Consider the following 21,451-nt stretch of genomic DNA (forward strand, 5'->3'; position numbering starts at 1 on the left):
AAAGCTACACAAAGTAAATGGGAGACATTTATTAACATCCTGAATAGGACCTGTGCACAATATATACCCTTTGGGAATAAACATGCTAGAAATAGGAGGAAACCACTATGGCTAAATAGAGCTGTAAGGGGCGCAATAAGTGACAAAAAGAAAGCATTTAGAGAACTAAAGCAAGTAGGTAGTGATGAGGCATTAAATAAAAATAGAAAATTAAATAAATTATGTAAAAAACAAATCAAGGCAGCAAAGATGGAGGCAGAGAGAATCATTGCCAGAGAAAGTAAAAATAACCCCAAAAATATTCTTTAACTACATAAATAGTAAAAAACTAAAAAATGATAGTGTTGGCCCCCTTAAAAATAGTCTGGGTGAAATGGTGGATGAGGATGAGGAAAAAGCCAATATGCTAAATGATTTTTTTTCAACCGTATTTACACAAGAAAATCGCATGACAGAAAACATGATTAGTGATAAGAAAAATTCTCCATTAAATGTCACTTGCTTAACCCAGCAGGAAGTACGGCGGCGCCTAAAAATCACTAAAGTTGACAAATCCCCGGGCCCGGATGGGATACACCCGCGAGTACTGCAGGAATTAAGTAATGTCATAGATAGACCATTATTCTTAATCTTTAAAGATTCCATAATAACAGGGTCTGTACCTCACGACTGGCGTATAGCAAATGTGGTGCCAATATTCAAAAAGGGGACAAAAACTGAACTTGGAAATTATAGGCCGGTAAGCTTAACCTCTACTGTGGGTAAAATCCTGGAGGGTTTTCTAAGAGATGCTATACTAGAGTATCTGAAGAAGAATAACCTCATGACCCAATATCAACATGGGTTTACGAGGGACCGTTCCTGTCAAACTAATCTGATCAGTTTTTATGAGGAGGCAAGTTCTTGACTGGACCAAGGAAATGCAGTGGATGTTGTGTATATGGACTTTTCAAAAGCTTTTGATACGGTTCTACACAAAAGGTTGATACATAAAATGAGAACAATGGGGATAGGGGAAAATATATGTATGTGGGTTAAGAACTGGCTCAGTGATAGGAAACAAAGGGTGGTTATTAATGGAAAACACTCAGACTGGGTCTCAGTTAACAGTGGGGGTCAGTATTGGGCCCCCTTCTTTTTAACATATTTATTAATGACCTTGTAGGGTGCATACAGAGTATTATTTCAATATTTGCAGATGACACTAAACTCTGCAGGGTAATCAATACAGAGGAGGACAATTTTATATTACAGGAGGATCTATGTAAACTAGAAGCTTGAGCTGATAAATGGCAAATGAGCTTTAATGGGGATAAATATAAGGTAATGCACTTGGGCAGAGGAAATAAAATGTATAATTATATGCTTAATTGTAAAACACTGGGCAAAACTGTAACTGAAAAAGACCTGGGTGTATTGGTGGACGACAAGCTCACGTTTAGTGGCCAGTGTCAGGCAGCTGCTACAAAGGCAAATAAAATAATGGGATGCATTAAAAGAGGCATAGATGCTCATGAGGAGAACATAATTTTACCTCTATACAAGTCATTAGTGCGACCACACTTACAATACTGTGTACAGTTCTGGTCTCCGGTGTATAAGACAGACATCAACTAGAGAGGGTGCAGAGAAGAGCGACCAAGGTTATTAGAGGACTGGGGGGTCTGCAATACCAAGACAGGTTATTACACTTGGGGTTATTTACTGTGGAAAAACGAAGGCTTAGGGGTGATCTTATTACTATGTACAAGTATATGAGGGGACAGTACAAAGACCTTTCTACTGATCTTTTTACTCTGAGGCCTGAGACGGGGACAAGGGGGCATCTTCTACGTCTGGAGGAAAGAAGGTTTAATCATAATCACAGACGGGGATTCTTTACTGTAAGAGCAGTGAGACTATGGAACTCTCTGCCGCATGATGTTGTAATGAGTGATTCACTGTTAAAATTTAAGAAGGGCATGGATGCCTTTCTTATTATAATATTACAGGTTATAAATACTAGATTCCTTGATAGGGCGTTGATCCAGGGAGCTAGTCTGATTGTCGTATGGAGTCGGGAAGGAATTTTTTTCCCCAATGTGGAGCTTAGTGTTTGCCACATGTTTTTTTTTTGCCTTCCTCTGGATCAACATGTTAGGCTATGGGTTGAACTAGATGGACTTAGTCTTCCTTCAACCTTAAAAACTATGTTACTATGTTACAGTAAAGCATGGCGCTGGCTTGGTGATTCCTACAATAAAGCATGGTGGTGGCTCAGTAATCCCTACAGTGAAGCATGGTGGTGGTTCGGTGATGTCTACATGAAAGCATGACGGTGGCTGAGTGAACCCTACAGTGAAGCATGGAGTTGGCTCGGAGATACCTACTGTGAAGCATGGAACTGGCTTGGTGATATCTAAAGTGAAGCATAGCAGTGGATCAGGATGTCTACAGTAAAGCATTACGGTGGCTCAATGATGCCTATAGTGAAGCATGGTGGTGGCTCAGTGATGCCAACAGTAAAGAACTGCAATGGCTCGGTGATACCAGCAGTAAAGCATGGTGATGGCTATAGTAAAACATAGTAATGGCTCAATGACAGGTGGAGTAAAGCATGGCGGTGACTTGAAGCAGCCTACAGCGAAGCATGATAGTGGCTCGGCGATGTCTACAGTAAAGCAAGACATTGGCATGGTGAAATCTACAGTGAAGCATAGCAGTGGCTCAGGGATGTCTACAGTAAAGCATGGAGGTGGCTTAGTGATGCCAACAGTGAAGCATTGCAATGGCTCGGTGATGCCTGCTATAAAGCATTGTGATGCCTGCTATAAAGCATGGTGATGCCTGCTATAAAGCATGGTGATGCCTGCTATAAAGCATGGTGATGCCCGCTATAAAGCATGGTGATGCCCGCTATAAAGCATGGTGATGCCCGCTATAAAGCATGGTGATGCCCGCTGTAAAGCATGGTGATGCCTGCTGTAAAGCATGGTGATGCCTATAGTAAAACATAGTGATGGCTCAATGACACCTGGAGTAAAGCATGGCGCTGGCTCGGTGATGCCTACAATAAAGCATTGAGGTGGCTCAGTGACCCCTACAGTGAAGCATGGTGGTGGTTCGGTGATGTGTACACGGAAGCATGACAGTGGCTGAGTGAACCTTACAGTGAAGCATGGAGCTGGCTCAGTGTTACCTCCTGTGAAGCATGGAACTGGCTTGGTGATATCTAAAGTGAAGCATGGCAGTGGACCAGGGATGTCTACAGTAAATCTTTACGGTGGCTCAGTGATGCCTAAAGTGAAGCATGGTGGTGGCTTAGTGAAGCCAACATTAAAACATTGCAATGGCTCAGTGATGCCTGCAATAAAGCATGGTGATGGCTATAGTAAAACAAATTAATGGCTCAATGACATGTGGAGTAAAGCATGGTGGTGACTCGATGATGCCTAGAGGGAAGCATGGCAGTGGCTCGGCGATGTCTACAGTAAAGCAGGACGTTGGCTCAGTGATGCTTACAATGAAGCATGGCAGTGGCTAGTGAAGCCTACAGTGAAGCATGGCAGTGGCTCAGTGATGCCTACAGTGAAGCATGGAACTGGCATGGTGATATCTACAGTGAAGCATACCAGGGATGTCTACAGTAAAGCATTACGGTGGCTCAGTGTTGCCTACGGTGAAGCATGGAGGTGGCTCACTGGTGCCAACAGTGAAGTCTGCTGTAAAGCATGGTGATGCCTATAGTAAAACATAGTGATGGCTCAATGACACGTGGATTAAAGCATGGCGATGTCTCGGAGATGCCTATAGGGAAGTATGGCAGTGGCTTGGCGAGGTCTACAGTAAAGCGGGACGTTGGCTCAGTGATGCCTACAGTGAAGCACGGCAGTGGCTCAGTGATGTCTACAGTGAAGCACGGCAGTGGCTCAGTGATGCCTACAGTGAAGCACGGCATTGGCTCAGTGATGCCTACAGTGAAGCACGGCAGTGGCTCAGTGATGCCTACAGTGAAGCACGGCAGTGGCTCAGTGATGCCTACAGTGAAGCACGGCAGTGGCTGAGTGATGCCTACAGTGAAGCACGGCAGTGGCTCAGTGATGTTTACGTGAAGCACGTCAGAGGCTCAGTGACGCCTACAGTGAAGCACGGCAGTGGCTGAGTGATGTCTACAGTGAAGCACGGCCATGGCTCAGTGATGCCTACAGTGAAGGACGCCATTGGCTCAGTGATGCCTACAGTGAAGCACGGCAGTGGCTCAGTGATGCCTACAGTGAAGAACGGCAGTGGCGCAGGGATGTCTACGTGAAGCACGGCAGTGGCTCAGTAATGCCTACAGTGAGGCATGGCAGTGGCTCAGTGATGCTCTGGAGTCACTATACTTCCTCTGGTGCTGGAAACTTGCAGTTTCTGGAAGTAAAGATGGATTCAATCAAGTATAAGATTCAATCCTTGGAGAAAATGTCATGCTTTTTTGAGGAAGCTGAAGCTTGGGCATCACTGGACCTTCCAACAGGACAATGACTACAACCATATCTCAAAGTCCTCCAAGGCTTGGCTACTGAAATATTCCTGGAAGATACTAGATTGGCCGTCACCATCACCTGACTTGCAAGTCTTTAGTGGAAGCCCAAAAATATTAGAGACCTAGAGGCCATTGCCCATGAGGAATGTGTTAAGATTTCTCTGGAACAATGCCAGAAGCTGGTATCCGGATAGACATCACATTTGCAGCAGGTCATAACAGCCAGAGGGCCTCTACTAAATGCTAAAGACATTTGTCATGAAGGAGGTGATTAATTCTGACCGCAAGAGTTAGTAAAAGTTATATTTTGTGTAGAAGAAGGAGAAATCACTTGTTATATTAGTTGTTTTGGGCTATTTAAGTTTGGCTTATTGCAAACAGCAGAAAGTTTTTACATTTTGCTAATAAACAGAGTTCAAAAAGGTGGCTGAACTGACTTAATTCCACTTATATAGCCAAATATCTCCATAATACAAAATGCTTTTGACATTTAAAAATCAGAAACAAGAGACAATGTGCCTTTAAAACCAATGACAGGAATGGCCTAATGTAAAGACTGCCCTCTAGTGGAAATATACAGAACGGCAAAGAAGATTTAAAATGCATTCTACTTTTTTTTTACTGCGGTTTTCCCCAGCAGAGAAAAAGAAAAAAAAAGTGAACAAGCCAGAGAAAAAAACTGCAAGTTAAAAACAAACACTAAGTCGCCCAATTTTCCATAAGTATTGCTCCCACCTTTGTAAGTAATTGAATATTGCTAGATTTTACCATTATTTACAGATCAAAGGAGGTTTCATTTTGGAAAACCCTCACTGGTCCTGAAAATGAAGGGACATTGGATCAGCATGTTTTCCATAAAAAAACTGCACAAATTCCTAAAAATAATCAGAGCAAAGATGAAGTTTCTGCCAAGAAGAGGGAATAATATGCAGGGACAATTTGCACTTTAAAGGGATAATCCAGGACTATTTAATCTTTTTACTACGGGGTTAAGAACTAACAGGCGATTCAGCGGCTTCCACTGATGTCACGTCGACAGAGCAGCACCTTCTCTTCTGCTCTGTTGATGGGGTGTGGACTGTCAAACGTCATACTAATTGACAGCTTGCTTCCCGCTGCCTAGCTGCGGGGAGCCCACTGTCAATCAGCATGACGTCGGCAGTCACACCCGGTTGACAGAGTAGCCTAGAAGAGGAAAGGCTGACATAATCCTTTTAATTCAGCCTAATGAAGCTGCTAACAGCAGAGTTTAGTGCCCACTCTTTCTATTGGAAACCTGATTACACCCATCTTACTGACATAGCAGGGCCACACCCGAGTAAGGTTACCTGGAGTGTGCTCCTGTGTCACTGCAAACCCCTCTGTGGTACCTAATCCTATAGCTTACCTCATCTGCATTTACTTTGAAATTTAAATGCAATCTATTGTTCCTTGTTATCAGCCATTTCAGGCTGGTATAACCTAGAAAGTAGAGCTGCAAAGGACAGAAAACATCTGTGTGGCTGATAGCAGCAGATCGTCATGTAAGTTGATGAATTTAAAGGGGGTTGTTCAGGTTTTGAAGTTACAATCTTCTGAATGCTCACAGTGCACGGCCTCGCACAATTCACTCCTATTGAGTGAAGCAGCGCATGTCTAGTCGGGATGTGACCGGAAGTATACAGATCACTTACCTGCGGTCACATGACCGCCAGCTCTCACCGCCGGCACCGGAGGATCCTGACGGTGCTCGAGGGTCCAGAAATCTGTAGTCACATAGAGTGACTGCAGACTTTCATGACAAACCTGGACAGCCCTTTTAAGCATAAAGTTGCGTTTATGTTCTGCAACTCTTCACACTGCTGCCTTGCACAATCGCTTCATTTTGCATAGAAATGGCCGTTTCACCCGGTAAAAACCAAGCAGCCATTTATATGTAATAGTTTGCACGGTCTTGCACCTGAAACAGTTGTTTCAAGTGACTGTGCAGGGAAATAATAAAAAGACTGCAGAGGCAAAGGGCTGTTGCGTGTGAACACAGCCAACTAATTTAAAGGATTTCACCCCCCAAACCATTCATATGTGCATGTAGCTCTTACAAAGACAAGTCCAGCAATACTTTTACATGGCCAGTCTGTTCCTCCGTTACTGAGAAATCAGTATTTTAATTTATATGCAAATGAGGCTTAAAAGCCATGGTAGATCTGAAGCCTCTGTCACTCCAGCTCTATTCCCTGCAAAGAGTCGCATCCTCCTGCTTGACTGACAGCCTCGGTGCTGTGTGACTTCATGAATGGTAAAAGCCAGTAAAGCAGGAGGAGGCAGCGCTGGGGTGGGGAATAGAGCTGGAGTGACAGAGGCTTCAGATCTACCATAGCTCTTCAGCCACATTTGCATATAAATTAAAACACTGATTTCTCAGTAACGAAGGAACGGACTGGCCATATAAGGGTATTGCTGGACTTGTCTTTGAATGAGCTACATGAACATATAAATGGTTTGGGGGGTGAAACTTGGCAGAAATACTCCCTATCTACATGAATCTGTTTCACTGGGCAAAAATTTGCACTTGTGGCGTATTAACAAAAATTAGACAACAAATTTCTCTGAAAAAGAAACACAGATTTCTAAAACGTAGGTATGGATTTATTTAGCAGTGACATGACATGGATGATATTGTGAGGTTAGGGTACAAACACCCGCTGACAGAGTCTCTGTGATGCATAACTGTCGTTTCAGGAGAACTTGCAGCAGAAAGTCTGTCTGCTACATGCTCCTCCCTCCTCCATAGAACTTTATGAGCACCAACTGTCATCTCCTATCTCAGTAAAGGGAAAATCTGTATTCACTTGATTTTACCAGTGAATTAAGAATGAAAGATCAGTCCAGGAGGATATTTCTCTTACTAGATATATTACTAAATTTGATATATTCCTGTGTACAATCTAGACAGAAAGCAACCGGACTAATAGTAAATCAAATGTGTTTTCTTTTAATAATATCCAATTCAGAAATCAGATATCCAATTTTTTTTTAATCCTGTCTAAACCATGGACCGATTTTCATTAGTGTTTGGTTAATGTGTTTATTTTTGCCATTGGTGTTTCATCAATTTTCTTTTATGAAAAAAATAAAATAAAAATATTTTCCCCCTTGCAAAGTTGAAAATGGAAAGCATAAGGATTGCACACAGGGGCGAAACGTACCTGGCCCCACGGACGCCAATTTCACCTTGATGTGCGTCTCCAGACTCACATTTAGGTGAAGTGTATTGTGTTGTAGAGACCCGCCGGGTCCCTGTGCTGCTATACATGCCACCAGCCAATCAGCAGAGGTTGGCGGCAGATGTTGGCTTGCCAGTGACACGTGGCGTATGGCAAGGATGTCATGCGCTGTCCGTCGCTCACACGCTGAATTCAGCAGCCAGCTCCTGCACTGTCTACAGGAAAGGACGCCATGTGGCGTGGGAGCGGAGGAAGGGGCCCAGGAGACATTATACCAGAAATGGGGACATTATACTAGGATGAGGACATTATAAAAGGATGGATGAGGACATTATACCAGGATGGGGGAACATTATACTAGGGTGGGGACATTACAAAAGGATGGGTGGCATCATACCAGAACGGGAACATGATACCAGTATGGGGGGGCATTATAAAAGGAGGGCTTTACACCAAGACGCGGGATATTACACCAGGACGGGGTACATTTTAAAAGGATGGGAGACATTATAAAAGAATGGGTGGCATTATACCAGGACGGGGGACATTATACCAGGATGGGTGGTATTCTAAAAGGATGGGTGGCATTATATCAGAATGGGAACATTATAAAAGGATGGGGACATTATACTGGACAGGGGACAATATACCAGGACAGGGGACATTATACCAGGACGGGGGACATTATACCAGGACGGGGGACATTATTCCAGGACGGGGGACATTATTCCAGGACGGGGTGCATTATAAAAGGACGTGAGACATTAATACCAGAATGGGAACATAATACCAGGATGGAGGACATTATACGAGGAAGGTGTCAAAAATGGGGGGTGCTTATTACAAGAAGGAGCAAGGACAGGGACAATATTATTACATGGGAGGCAAACATGAATGCTACGGGGGCCCATACATCTGACCAACAAGCAGGTGGGGGCCCAGGTCAAAATTTTGCACCGGGGCCCATCGGACTCTAGTTACACCACTGATTGCACAGTGATGTCATCCATATGCTAATATGCTATCCATGATTTTTTACAAATACATTGTCTAGTAAGGCAATTTTGATCCGTGACTCCGATCAAAAAGGGACGTACCAGTGACTTTTTTTTTGCAGACACCCTATCCATTCAACCCCCTGCCAAAAAGTAAAAAAAAATTATATACACATATATATACACTATATATATATATATATATATATATATATATATATATATATATATATATATATATATATATATATATATATATATATATATATATATATATATACACACACACACATACATATTATATATACACACACACACACAAGATATTTGAACAGCACCATGGACTATAATGGGTATGTGCGCTGTCAAAAACAAGGATAGAGAATGCATGTGAAAAATAGATGTCTGAATGTGTCCTTAATGTTTTTTAATAATTATTTGAAGTCTTATTATCAAATATAAAATAAAAATATATATATTTTTTTATAAAACCGCTGCGATACAACAGAACCAATTCCAGTAACATAACAAAGAAAGGCAACTGTTGGCATCTTCAAAAACTGAACCCTGGAGCTTTGCCTTTGTGGATTTGATTACACTGGTTATTCCAGTAATTCTACATTTGAAAATTGTGTAAAATGATATAAAGATTGGAATCACATATACAGTTTTCTTTTTTTAAATCAAAGTGATAAACTGATACAAATTAGGAATCTTTTCTGTACATTTTTGGCCAAGAAAATTTTTTGGGAGAGCAAGAAGGACTTACTTGTATCTCATGCCGGTCTTACGTGCCGTGCAGTCATCCAGGGATAGCCCATGCATTTTGAGGAATTCCTCCATGTTCTTGGCGTGAGCCGCCACCTTGACATCTCGAATTCGCTGTAGTTCCACCACATCAACCTGATGGACCTGGTTTATTCCCCAGTCAGAGTGGTACCTACTTAGCACACTCTTTAAGCTCCCACCACTGTATGAAACGGACAGCATTTTGCTGTCTGGTCTTGGAATCTGCGGATTTTCCAGATGGACAGGTTTAGAGGGTGCACGAGACTTTTTGACAGAGGAGACTCTGTAGTCATTGCAGGTTGCTCTCTGAGCAACAAACATTTTTGTAAGCTTATAACCAAGTCCAAGAACATACAATGAGAGCAAAAACCTTCGACAGTCGCCGACTGAGACAGCTGGGACCTCTACTAATTAATGGACCTTTATATATTCTCTTTGTCCGGGACACCAAAGAGACATGTACACATTCATGTCATCGGTCATTGGATCCCAAGGGGTAAATGAATCCAGTCTCAAGCCCTTGGTCAGGATAACATACTGTGAACCTGATAGGTTTCAACACTAACAAACATAGTAAACTACAGTCACTTAAGAAGCAAAATCAAAAAGGTTGAACTCGTCATGCATAACATAAGGCTCTTAGAAAATGCGTTTAGCCAGGTAGACTTTCAAGACATGCAAATTAAACAATGTCTAAATTAGTTTAGCAAACTGGATTACAGTTCTTAAATAGCAACCAAGATCAGGACCCCTCAAAATGTCCCATCAGGACGGCCCATGAATTTTTATTTAAATGTTAGGATGACAAGTAAAAGGTTCTTCTTGTACCTAAACATCTAACCCAAAAGTTGATGACCCTATTGGCTAAATCTCCAAGGCGTTCTCAAGAATATAAATGTATCATCTCTGGTAGACCCCCAGAAACACGACGATTCTAAAATGCTGCAACATTGTTAGGAAGGGTTCTGTGTGTAAATTACAGACGGATGAAATGTTGAGGTTGTGAATTTCCTTAGATCTTTAAGCCGCCAAAACAAATAAGAGTGATAGTCTTTACCCAGGAGATTTGATTGCTGGGTTCTTGGCAGATAGTTTTTCACTTCCAAGAACAAGAAATAAAATACACTTAGGGTTCAGATTACGTTTTTGTGCAGGAACATGGAACAGGGGGCAAACAGTGGGCACAAGAAGACAGAGTAGACGAGGCGCTGATACCATGCTGCAACAACGGGAAGGATAAAAGTGCAGCACTTTAAACAGGAGAACCTTCAAAAGCAAGTAAGTGCACCCGAGAGTACCATTTTAGAATTTGTAGATAGACATATGTCTACATAAAAAGTGCAACAAAATGTAAATGCATTGTATCATTTACAGGTGTATCTCACTAAATTAGAATGTCATCAAAAAGTTAATTTATTTCAGTTCTTCAATACAAAAAGTAAAACTCCTATATTCTATAGAGTCATTACACACAGAGGGATCTATTTCAAGTGTTTATTTCTGTTAATGTTGATGATTATGGCTTACAGCCAATGAAAACACAAAAGTCATTATCTCAGTAAATTAGAATACTTTATAACAACAGCTTGAAAAATGTTTTTAAAATCTGAAATGTTGTCCTACTGAAATGTATGTTCAGTAAATGCACTCAGTACTTGGTCGGGCTCCTTTTGCATCAGTTACTGCATCAATGCGGCGTGGCATGGAGGTGATCAGCCTGTGGCACTGCTGAGGTGTTATGGAAGCCCAGGTTGCTTTGATAGCAGCCTTCAGCTCGTCTGCATTGTTGGGTCTGGTGTCTCTCATCTTCCTCTTGACAATACCCCATAGATTCTCTATAGGGTTAAGGTCAGGCGAGTTTGTTGGCCAATCAAGCACAGTGATACTGTGGTTTATAAACCAGGTATTGGTACTTTTGGCAGTGTGGACAGGGGCCAAGTCCTGCTGGAGTGGAGAATGACATTTCCATCTTCAAAAAGCTTGTCGTCAGAGGGAAGCATGAAGTGCTCTAAAATGTCCTGGTAGGCAGCTGCACTGACTTTGGTCTTGATAAAACACAGGGGACCTACACCAGCAGATGACATGGCTCCCCAAACCATCACTGATTGTGGAAACTTCACACTAGACCTCAAGCAGCTTGGATTGTGGCCTCTCCACTCTTCCTCCAGACTTTGGGACCTTGTGGAGTGTGTCAATGACTGGCTTCTGGACATCTGTCAAGTCAGCAGTCTTCCCCATGATTGTGGAGCCTACTGAAACAGACTAAATGACCTTCTTAAACGCTTAGGAAGCCTTTGCAGGTGTTTTTTGTTAATTATTATAATTTACTGAGATAATGACTTTTGTGTTTTCATTGGCTGTGTAGCATCAGCGTCTCTGCCCCCTGCCAGGCAGAGATGCCGTCCCACTCACCTCCTCATTCCCCGCTCTGCTTTCACCAGCGCTCCTCTTCCTGCTGCCGGCGCGCGCAGCTCCCCGGGCACTGTGCTTAGGGCGTGCGCGCGCTCCCTCCATCTTAAAGGGGCCGCGCGCGTCGTCTTAAGGAGTCCCCGGCCAATAGCCGAGGGTCCTCCCATATATAAGGCACCTCATCCAAAATGGAGGTGCCCGAGAAAAAGTTGTTGCACAGTGTTTCTGACCTCTGCTTCAGCCCTCAGGTCCCGCTGCTAGCCTGACTACCAGTCTTGCCTGCCAGCCTGTTACCTGCCGTGCCTGCCAGTCCGCTCACCTGGGAGCACTAGCCTGTTACCTGCCTGTCACCTGCCGTGCCTGCCAGCCCGCTCACCTGGGAGCACTTGCCTGTTGCCTGCCGTGCCTGCCTGCCCGCTCACCTGGGAGCACTTGCCTGTGACCTGCCTGTTATCTGCTTGTTACCTGCCGTGCCTTCCCGGAGGCTCCTGCCGTCACTTGCCGTGACCACCTGGAGGCTCCTGCCGTCACTTGCCGTGACCACCTACCAGCCAACCTAGAGACTTCTGCCGTCACTTGCCGTGTCTACCTGATAGCCTACCTGGAGGCTTCTGCTCGCCAGCCCGCCTGCTGTGCCTACCTGCTATTCCGGTCAGTCCCCGCCACCTGTACCATGGGAGTCACCTGCTTCCTTACAAGGTCGTCCCCAGAGTAGCATCTAGTCCCTCGGCTCGGTCCCTCCCTGGTCACGGAGTTGTTAGTCGCTGTATGACCAGGGTCGGTCCGGGTTGATACTTAGTTACGCCCCTCTGGGTCCCTCCTTGCACCGTAGCACAGAGGTTCCACCCCCCGGACCCGTAACAGGCTGTAAGCCATAATCATCAACATTAACAGAAATAAACACTTGAAATAGATCACTCTGTTTGATATGACTCTATATAATATATGAGTTTCACTTTTTGTATTGAAGAACTGAAATAAATTAACTTTTTGATGATATTCTAATTTAGTGAGAAGCACTTGTATCTTCTACTGATCCAGAGTTACATCCTGTATTATACTCCATAGCTGCAATTCTGGTGAAGTTACTATGTACATGCATATCACACACAGGATTAGTAATGTATTGTATTATGTAATTACATAAGAACTCCACAAATCCTGTGTATGAGAAAGTAGCCTATGACTACGTCCACACAGGATGCAATTGTAACTGATAATCGGTCATGTTTTCTGTCACATCAATTGCAGGATTTGCTGTGGTTTCATTACAGATTTGACCCAGCTCATTAAAAAATCTGTGAAATCCACATAAAAAAAAAAATCTGTGAAATAAATTGACAAACTCTGGATGTAAAATATAGTTCAGGCTGAATTCATTTTTGCAATTGGGTTTCTCTACAAATTTTGTACCATTTGCCTTCTATAGCTTCCGTGTAGCATTTCCTATTGCTAGATGCATCCTGGATGCTAACAGTCATGTCACAGTTCTTAAAAATATTTTTAAAAAAGTAATCAAAAAGTCTCATTGACGCCAAAATGATATCAGTAAATACTACAGTTTATCTCGCAAAAAAAAAATAAGCCCTCATACATCTCCATTGGTGAAGAATAAAAAGTTGTAGCACTTACAAAATAGCAACACACAAAAAAATATTATTTTGGGGAAAAAAATAGTATTTTATAGTACAAATGTGATAAAATATAAACTACACATATCTAATATCATTGTCTCCTAAACTGTAAAATGAGCTTGCTATTTATCCCACCCAATGCACACCATTATCAGAAGAAAACTATGTCAGTATCCGTTGACAAATGCCTTGAGGGGTATAGTTTCCAAAATGGGAGTATGTTGACGACAAACTTTTACAGAAAAATTTTTGCTCTGAAAGCCTAATAGCTCTCTTTCCATTCTGCACCCCGCCATGTGCCCAAATAGTGGCGAATCACCACTGTCATAATCAGAAGAAATTGAGTAATAAATGACGGGGTACATTTTTTCCTCTTACCTCTTGTATAAATGAAAAATTAGTGTAACAAATATAATTTTTCATTTTCACATGTCTACTGTAAAGAAATCTGTGAAACACCTGTGGAGTATAAATGTTCCCCATACCCTTAGGTGAATTTCTTAAAAAGGGTGAAGTTTCCAAAATGAAGTCACTTCAGGAGAGGTTTCCTCTTTACTAACACCTCAGGGGCTCTGCAAATGTCATATGGTGAACTGAAACCAATCCAACAAAATTTGCACTCCAAAGCCAAATGGCGCTCCTTCCCACCTGTACACCCAAATGAGTGTTCAACCACAGAACTCGGCAGAAGTTGGGTAACAAATTGTGGAGCATTTTTTCTCCTACTTCTCGTGAAAATGAAAAACTTGGAGCTACAACTACGTCTTCATGGAAAACATAAAATTTTTCATTTTGTTTCATTACTCTTTGTGATAACCCTTCAGGTGCTTCATGTAAACTAACAAACTTCTGAAATAATATTTTGAATACTATAAGGGGTGCACTTTTTAAAATGGTGTGATTTGTGTGGGGCTTCTAATATATCGGACCAGCAAAAGGCACTTAAACTTAATCAGCGCCTTAAAAAGAAAAAAAAAGGTTTCCGAAAGTTTCTTGAGAAGTTGAGGATAAATTTAGAAAAGTCTAATGTCCCAAATAAAAAATGGACAAATAACAAAATAATGCCAACATAAAGTGTACATATCAGAAATGTTAATTATTTACTGTTTTAAGGGCAGACACACTAAAAAGTTTAATTGTGCACAATTTTCCAAATTTTTGGGAAACTTCAAGTTTTTTTTTTACTAATAAAGACAAGGAAATTGTGTTATTGCATCAATCTCAACAAAATCCCAATGGAGTGGATGCGGTTTAAGGAATCAATCCTCCAAACCTTAAGATCAGACAAGTAAAATTGCAAAAAAAAAATTCCACTGCGCTAATACATTGGGCACAAATGGGAGAGAGCTCATCGCCTAAAACATATAAAGGATAATGTGAGTCCTTGGTTTCGCCCTACAAGTGACGAAGCCCCGGAAGCAGTCATTTGGAAGGTGAAACCCTGGATTGAGATACATATTCGGCGTCTGCCAAGAGGTGGACTGCTCAATGCATTGGTTTTCAAGTGCTGCTATAATTACTTTTGTGAGTATAATAAATATATTTTCACTGCTTATCCAGTCTAGTGGATCTACACTATATTCCATTTTCTCATTTAGGTCCTTGGCAGCTGGAATTATTCACTTTGCTTCATCTGAATCGTGACAGGCATACTTTCTGTTTTAATACAGATTTTCTACTGGACTGATTTACTTGGAAACCAAGGAATCTGTTCACATTATCCTTTATCTACATTAGGTGGTGAGTTCTCTGCCATTTCTGCCCAATGACTTCGAGTAGTGGGTTTTTTGCAATTTTTTTTTTTAATAAATTCAAAACAAATCAATCAAATTGTTTCTATTAACATAAAGTACAATGTGCCATGAAAAAAAAACAGTCTTGGGACCACTGGGAAAAGGAATTGCAAAGTTATTGTTACATAAAGTGACACGTGACCGATATGAATTTTCCAGTGCAAAACCAGATTTTTGGTCTCATCAGATAGGATTATTCTAAAAGGGGTAAAGTTTCTCCTTGTGGACAGTGACATGCCATTGTTTTAGGCCATGAAATGGTTCTCTGGGAAATTAAACATGCAAATTGCCTCTTCAGAGAGGAAGAGGATTAGAACTCTATAGCGCCACCTGTTGGAAGCAGCAATCCTAAAAGTCAATATCGACTCTTTAATGAGCTTCATCTTGTTAAGATCATTTAAAGTGCTACATTTACACAAGAGCCAGAAAAAAGAAGACGAAAAAGGGAGTCCACAATATTATAGAGAAAGTATATAACTATTTATTGGTAATAAAAAGATCAGACATATAGCAAAAGTCAGTGCAGCAACACTAATAGGCATTAAAATCCACAAACCCTCTCCGCATATAAAGCCAATACAAGACCCAAATATTATAAATACCGCACTAATTCCTGTCCATTCTGTCACCATACATCCTATAAGATATATAGTTTCAAAATTGAGCGTGTGTATATATATATTTATACAAAACACCCTCACTGCCCAGTTGGATATATATATATGTTTTATATCACCTGTATCACACAGAATATCATAATGACTATCAAGAATTCTTGATATCACCACTATATATATACGCTCACTGAATTTCAGCAAATGGTATACTGAGGGCAATCAAAATTATAGAGGTTCATATCATCCTATCACCATACATTGGTATCTGATAAATATTTGCAGAGTGTAGCATATATAGAACCCCATACAGATAGATATACTCCCCTCATCATCCAACTAGTGTTGGTCATATGTATCCTATCACGTGTAGCGTATTGGAGTTATACAGAGCAATTGATATCATTACCAGATACATACCAATATATCCAGTTTATGCACACCGTATGCAGGGGGCAGACAGATTTGTCAGGGTCCTTGTAGCGGCAGCACACACAGAGCAGGGGCGCCCCGACGCGCGTTTCGGTGGTTCCCTTCGTCAGGGGGCCTGTTTGTACCACCTCCATTCCTTGCTTATATCGGCACCAAAGGTGCCGTAAAACAGGAAATGACGTGTGCGTCGTCATGGGGACCAGGACGCCAGCCGGCGTCAGCATCACGTGACACCGCGCGAGACGGAACAAAGTTCCGACGCCGTATGTCACTGAGACGCAGAAAGCCGGCAAGCGCCCCGGCCCCCACCAATAAGGGCACACTCCATCATCCATCCACAAAAGTGGATGGGCTGGTCGCCCTCCCATATATACTCAAAGGACACCATCATGCTGTATGGGGCTGTATCTGAGAATATCTTATATGGTGTGATCCATGAATCTTTTGTTCATGGTATCTATGGGGATCTAGGAAAGTTGAACACCTGGTATGGAGATGATGTATTATATATTATATTTTATTGTTTGCTTTTCATTATCATTTTTTATTATTATTTTTTATTCTTTATTCTGTATTCTTTATTGCATTTTTCATTATTTAGTATTTTTTATTCTTTATTTTTTGTTTTTTATTTTATTTTTACATTATATATTTTTTCATTTTTCTATCTTATTTTTTGGAATTATGATCTTGCCAATACCAATACACAGATGATAGATCTCCTATGGGATGTTTTCGGGGTAGGGAACATACAGCATTGATATATCGGTGTGTAGATGGAGTGTACATATTGTAATGATGGACGCCATATGTGTGCATGTGTGGTAGGGGTGACATCCTGTGGGTTCTGGAGTATGGGGTGTGTCCCCATGCTCGGTCTCCCTGTGGTGTCTCTCCCCCTTTTACATGCACACATGGAGGGCATACACCCTTCTTGGCTGTCCCTTCCCATATATGTGTGGAGGGCACATGTAGCCCAGGGATGCACTTCTGTGGTATGTGTGTTCTATCCCTCCTGTCTGTGGTCCTCACCTGTGGCACTTCCCCCTCCCTTTCCCCGTTTCTATGTGTGTATGTGTTTTATGTGCATGGTGTCCTTTGAGTATATATGGGAGGGCGACCAGCCCATCCACTTTTGTGGATGGATGATGGAGTGTGCCCTTATTGGTGGGGGCCAGGGCGCTTGCCGGCTTTCTGCGTCTCAGTGACATACGGCGTCGGAACTTTGTTCCGTCTCGCGCGGTGTCACATGATGCTGACGCCGGCCGGCGTCCTGGTCCCCATGACGACGCACACGTCACTTCCTGTTTTACGGCACATTTGGTGCCGATATAAGCAAGGAATGGAGGTGGTACAAACAGGCCCCCTGACGAAGGGAACCACCGAAACGCGCGTCGGGGCGCCCCTGCTCTGTGTGTGCTGCCGCTACAAGTACCCTGACAAATCTGTCTGCCCCCTGCATACGGTGTGCATAAACTGGATATATTGGTATGTATCTGGTAATGATATCAATTGCTCTGTATAACTCCAATACGCTACATGTGATAGGATACATATGACCAACACTAGTTGGATGATGAGGGGAGTATATCTATCTGTATGGGGTTCTATATATGCTACACTCTGCAAATATTTATCAGATACCAATGTATGGTGATAGGATGATATGGACCTCTATAATTTTGATTGCCCTCAGTATACCATTTGCTGAAATTCAGTGAGCGTATATATATAGTGGTGATATCAAGAATTCTTGATAGTCATTATGATATTCTGTGTGATACAGGTGATATAAAACATATATATATATCCAACTGGGCAGTGAGGGTGTTTTGTATAAATATATATATACACGCTCCATTTTGAAACTATATATCTTATAGGGTGTATGGTGACAGAATGGACAGGAATTAGTGCGGTATTTATAATATTTGGGTCTTGTATTGGCTTTATATGCGGAGAGGGTTTGTGGATTTTAATGCCTATTAGTGTTGCTGCACTGACTTCTGCTATATGTCTGATCTTTTTATTACCAATAAATAGTTATATACTTTCTCTATAATATTGTGGACTCCCTTTTTCGTCTTCTTTTTTCTGGCTGTTTATGCATACTTTGGCGATGGAGTCGTATGATGTCCGTAATAGGGTAGTAATAAATTGAATATATATCTAAATTTTGTATTTATATACATATATGGTGATACATACTACCTACTCATGATTGGTGTATATTATTTACACAAGAGGGAAGCTCAGCGCCATCGTCCTCCGTCTGCTGAACGCATCTCAGAATCCATTACCATCTTCAAATGGCGCTGGCTAATTTGTGGTGTAAGATAAGCGCAGAGAAGCATTTAAAATGTGTTCCTTGGCTTCACCTTACGAAGATCAATAGCCATTAACCTGCAGGAGGTTCCTGTAAGGATTACACCGACTTCCTGGAACAGCTCCACACTGCACTAGAAGACCGCAGCAAACTTAACCGTTACGCTGCCCGTGTATACCGTATGGCTTTTTATTGGACTTTTTATTGGACTATTATGTAATATCTTAAAGGGTCATGTGATTCTTTTTTTTTAGCTCCAAAAGGGTACAAAAGAGCCAAAAAAAAAGCATCTTTGAATTTGCTCCCATTTTGATGAATTTGGTGTAAATTTTGAGGGCAAAAGAAAAAGACAAGAATATTCCTTAAAAACAAAAACTGCAAACCATGCTAATCTCAGTGGGATCAGCTTATGTGGTGTCTGTCAGTAACTTACAAGTAAGCCGATCAAATAAACTATAAAGTGGTTCTTTGATGTTCCCATCTTCAGGAGCGCACCGCTTCTCTGCCTCCCTGCTTCCCCACTTGCCGGGGGAGCGGTGCGCTCCTGAAGGTTGATGGTTCAGGTTGAAGGTATGGCTGAACTGCTGGGCCAAACTGCCTGCTGTTTGATGCTGGAGCACAGGGGCACAGAGGATGTCAGGATCCACTGATCAGGCCCAGCTTCAGAGCGGACCTCCTGAGGTGGCCAGTATCCTCGACAACCAGCAGTACATTATAAAATTAAAAAGCTCTCTGTCCTTGAGAACGGAGAGGATTTTTAATAAGAGGTAAATTGCAAAGTTCCTTGTTTTAACAAGCACTTTCCAATTTTACCCATTCAATGAGATGAGACAAAACCTGTCCATCTATGTCCTGAAATACTCTGCACTGCTATCATCATTCTCTCACCCTAAAATTGCCCATACACGTTAGACAACTGTTGAGTGAATGATTGTGCAGCTGACATCTTTCATTCCCAACTCGCCCATACAGAGAAACGCTCTTCCCAGTGCTCCAGGGTTCTCTATGAGAGCTGCTGCCAGAAATCTCTGGCAGCGACTTGTCACTGCCAAACAAAAGGATCAGACAATTAAATATCAGCCACCCGATTCTAATCATAATCTGTCAGGAAGCCCCATACACATAAAATGGTCAGGAATGGTGCTGAAATTGGGAGGGTTCAGCAGATTTATCTAATGTGTATGGCCGTCCACCCGGGTGGAATCTTCAGCAAACGCTGCCTGTCACACGACCACAAGTATTCGATTTACATACGTGTTTTATTGAGTACCGCACTGTAATGTAGTGGGCATGTGACCTCAAGTCTGCAAAATAATAACTGTGGTCACTTGGCGAACGCTGTAATTGGCAAGTGGAGTTGAATTCAAACTCCATGTGCGCCACACACCGTTAGGATTCATCAAGCTGCAGCGCTCGTCAAAGATGTCACCCGAGATGGACAACCCCTCTAAGTACGTGACCTCCTCTTACACTCTGACCTCATGCTTAGTCACATGAATGGAGAGATCACCACCACGGATAAGATCACCACACTCGACAACTCTTAACAGAGTAGGAAAGGTATGGGATCAGACCAAGGTCTGCGTAATCCATCTCTCAACCCAACCCACAATCCTCGAGTATCTACGAGCAGTCAAAAGAGTTAAACAACAGTTCTCCCACTTCATTCACTCAAACATCTTAAGACGCTATTAACAGTCCCCAACTGTCCTGAGTCCACAAAAAACACATCCAAAACTACAGAGCCGACGCGTTTCACACCGCAGTAGTCAGACTTTGCTAATTGCAGAAGCTGCAGGAAATGTAGAGCGATATTTAATAATTCATAAAGAGCTCAGCACAATCACGATCCGATCGCCGTCAAAGATAGAGAGAATTCAACATTCTGGTATAATATAACTGGTATAGAAGGAGAATGACTGTTGGCAAGTATTCCTTTTATATGTCCTTCTAACATCTCAGCTACTGCAGAACACATAATACACACCTCAGCTGCAGCAGAACCTCATAATACGCACGTCAGCTGCTGCAGAACCTCATAATACACACCTCAGCTGCTGCAGAACATCATAATACACCTCAGCTGCTGCAGAACATCATAATACACACCTCAGCTGCTTCAGAACATCATAATATGCACCTCAGCTGCTGCAGAACCTCATAACACACACCTCAGCTGCTGCAGAGCATCATAATATGCACCTCAGCTGCTGCAGAACATCATAATAAACACCCCAGCGGCTGGTATACTTTATGAAATATATATAATATATATGAAACATCTCCTTCCTTTTCATAAAGTACAGTATACCAGCCGCTGGGGTTATTATGACGTTTTGCAGCAGCTGGGGTGTTTATTATGATGTATATATATATATATATAATACTCATAACTCTGCATCTCCTATACCACGGCACTTAAAAAGTGCTTTGACAGACATAATTATGTTTCTATTCTGCAGATTCACCAACATGATGCAAAAAATAAAATGCAAAGCCGGACAGAGGATCTTCAGCATGCAAAAAGCCATGACAGCAAAGTGCAGGACAAATGGCAGCACTGTATTCTTCTGACCACAAGTCTCAGCCTCAGGGCCAATAGTCTGCACATCTAGAGACATCGAAAGTCTTCCTTTTCTAATCTTGAGTCTTATAGTATGAAGAATACAGTAAAAAGAAACACTTTGTAATGCAGGAAACCATAGGACGGCTACAAAGTGACTGCAGTCCGTATCTTTGTTACTGTTCTGTG

The 21,451-nt window shown here is 42.0% G+C and overlaps 1 protein-coding gene across 9 annotated transcripts in view; it reads right to left on the reverse strand.

Annotated features, from left to right (window-relative positions):
• KCNAB2 (potassium voltage-gated channel subfamily A regulatory beta subunit 2) overlaps positions 1-21,451 on the reverse strand; it is a 222,852-nt gene that overhangs the window by 111,258 nt on the left and 90,143 nt on the right. For 2 of the 9 annotated variants that reach the window (XM_073656721.1, XM_073656720.1), the window contains exon 1: positions 9,472-9,707. The exons of the other annotated variants lie outside the window; for them this stretch is intronic. In XM_073656721.1, coding sequence (XP_073512822.1) covers positions 9,472-9,692 — 221 coding nt within the window. In that variant the 5' untranslated portion in view covers positions 9,693-9,707. Of the gene's footprint in view, positions 1-9,471; positions 9,708-21,451 lie in introns of those variants that run through there. 9 annotated transcript variants of the gene reach the window in all.

Source organism: Phyllobates terribilis, unplaced genomic scaffold (assembly GCF_046119375.1).
Source record: "Phyllobates terribilis strain yellow unplaced genomic scaffold, ASM4611937v1 Scaffold_12__6_contigs__length_324123572, whole genome shotgun sequence".
In the NCBI taxonomy this organism is placed as follows: domain Eukaryota; kingdom Metazoa; phylum Chordata; class Amphibia; order Anura; family Dendrobatidae; genus Phyllobates; species Phyllobates terribilis.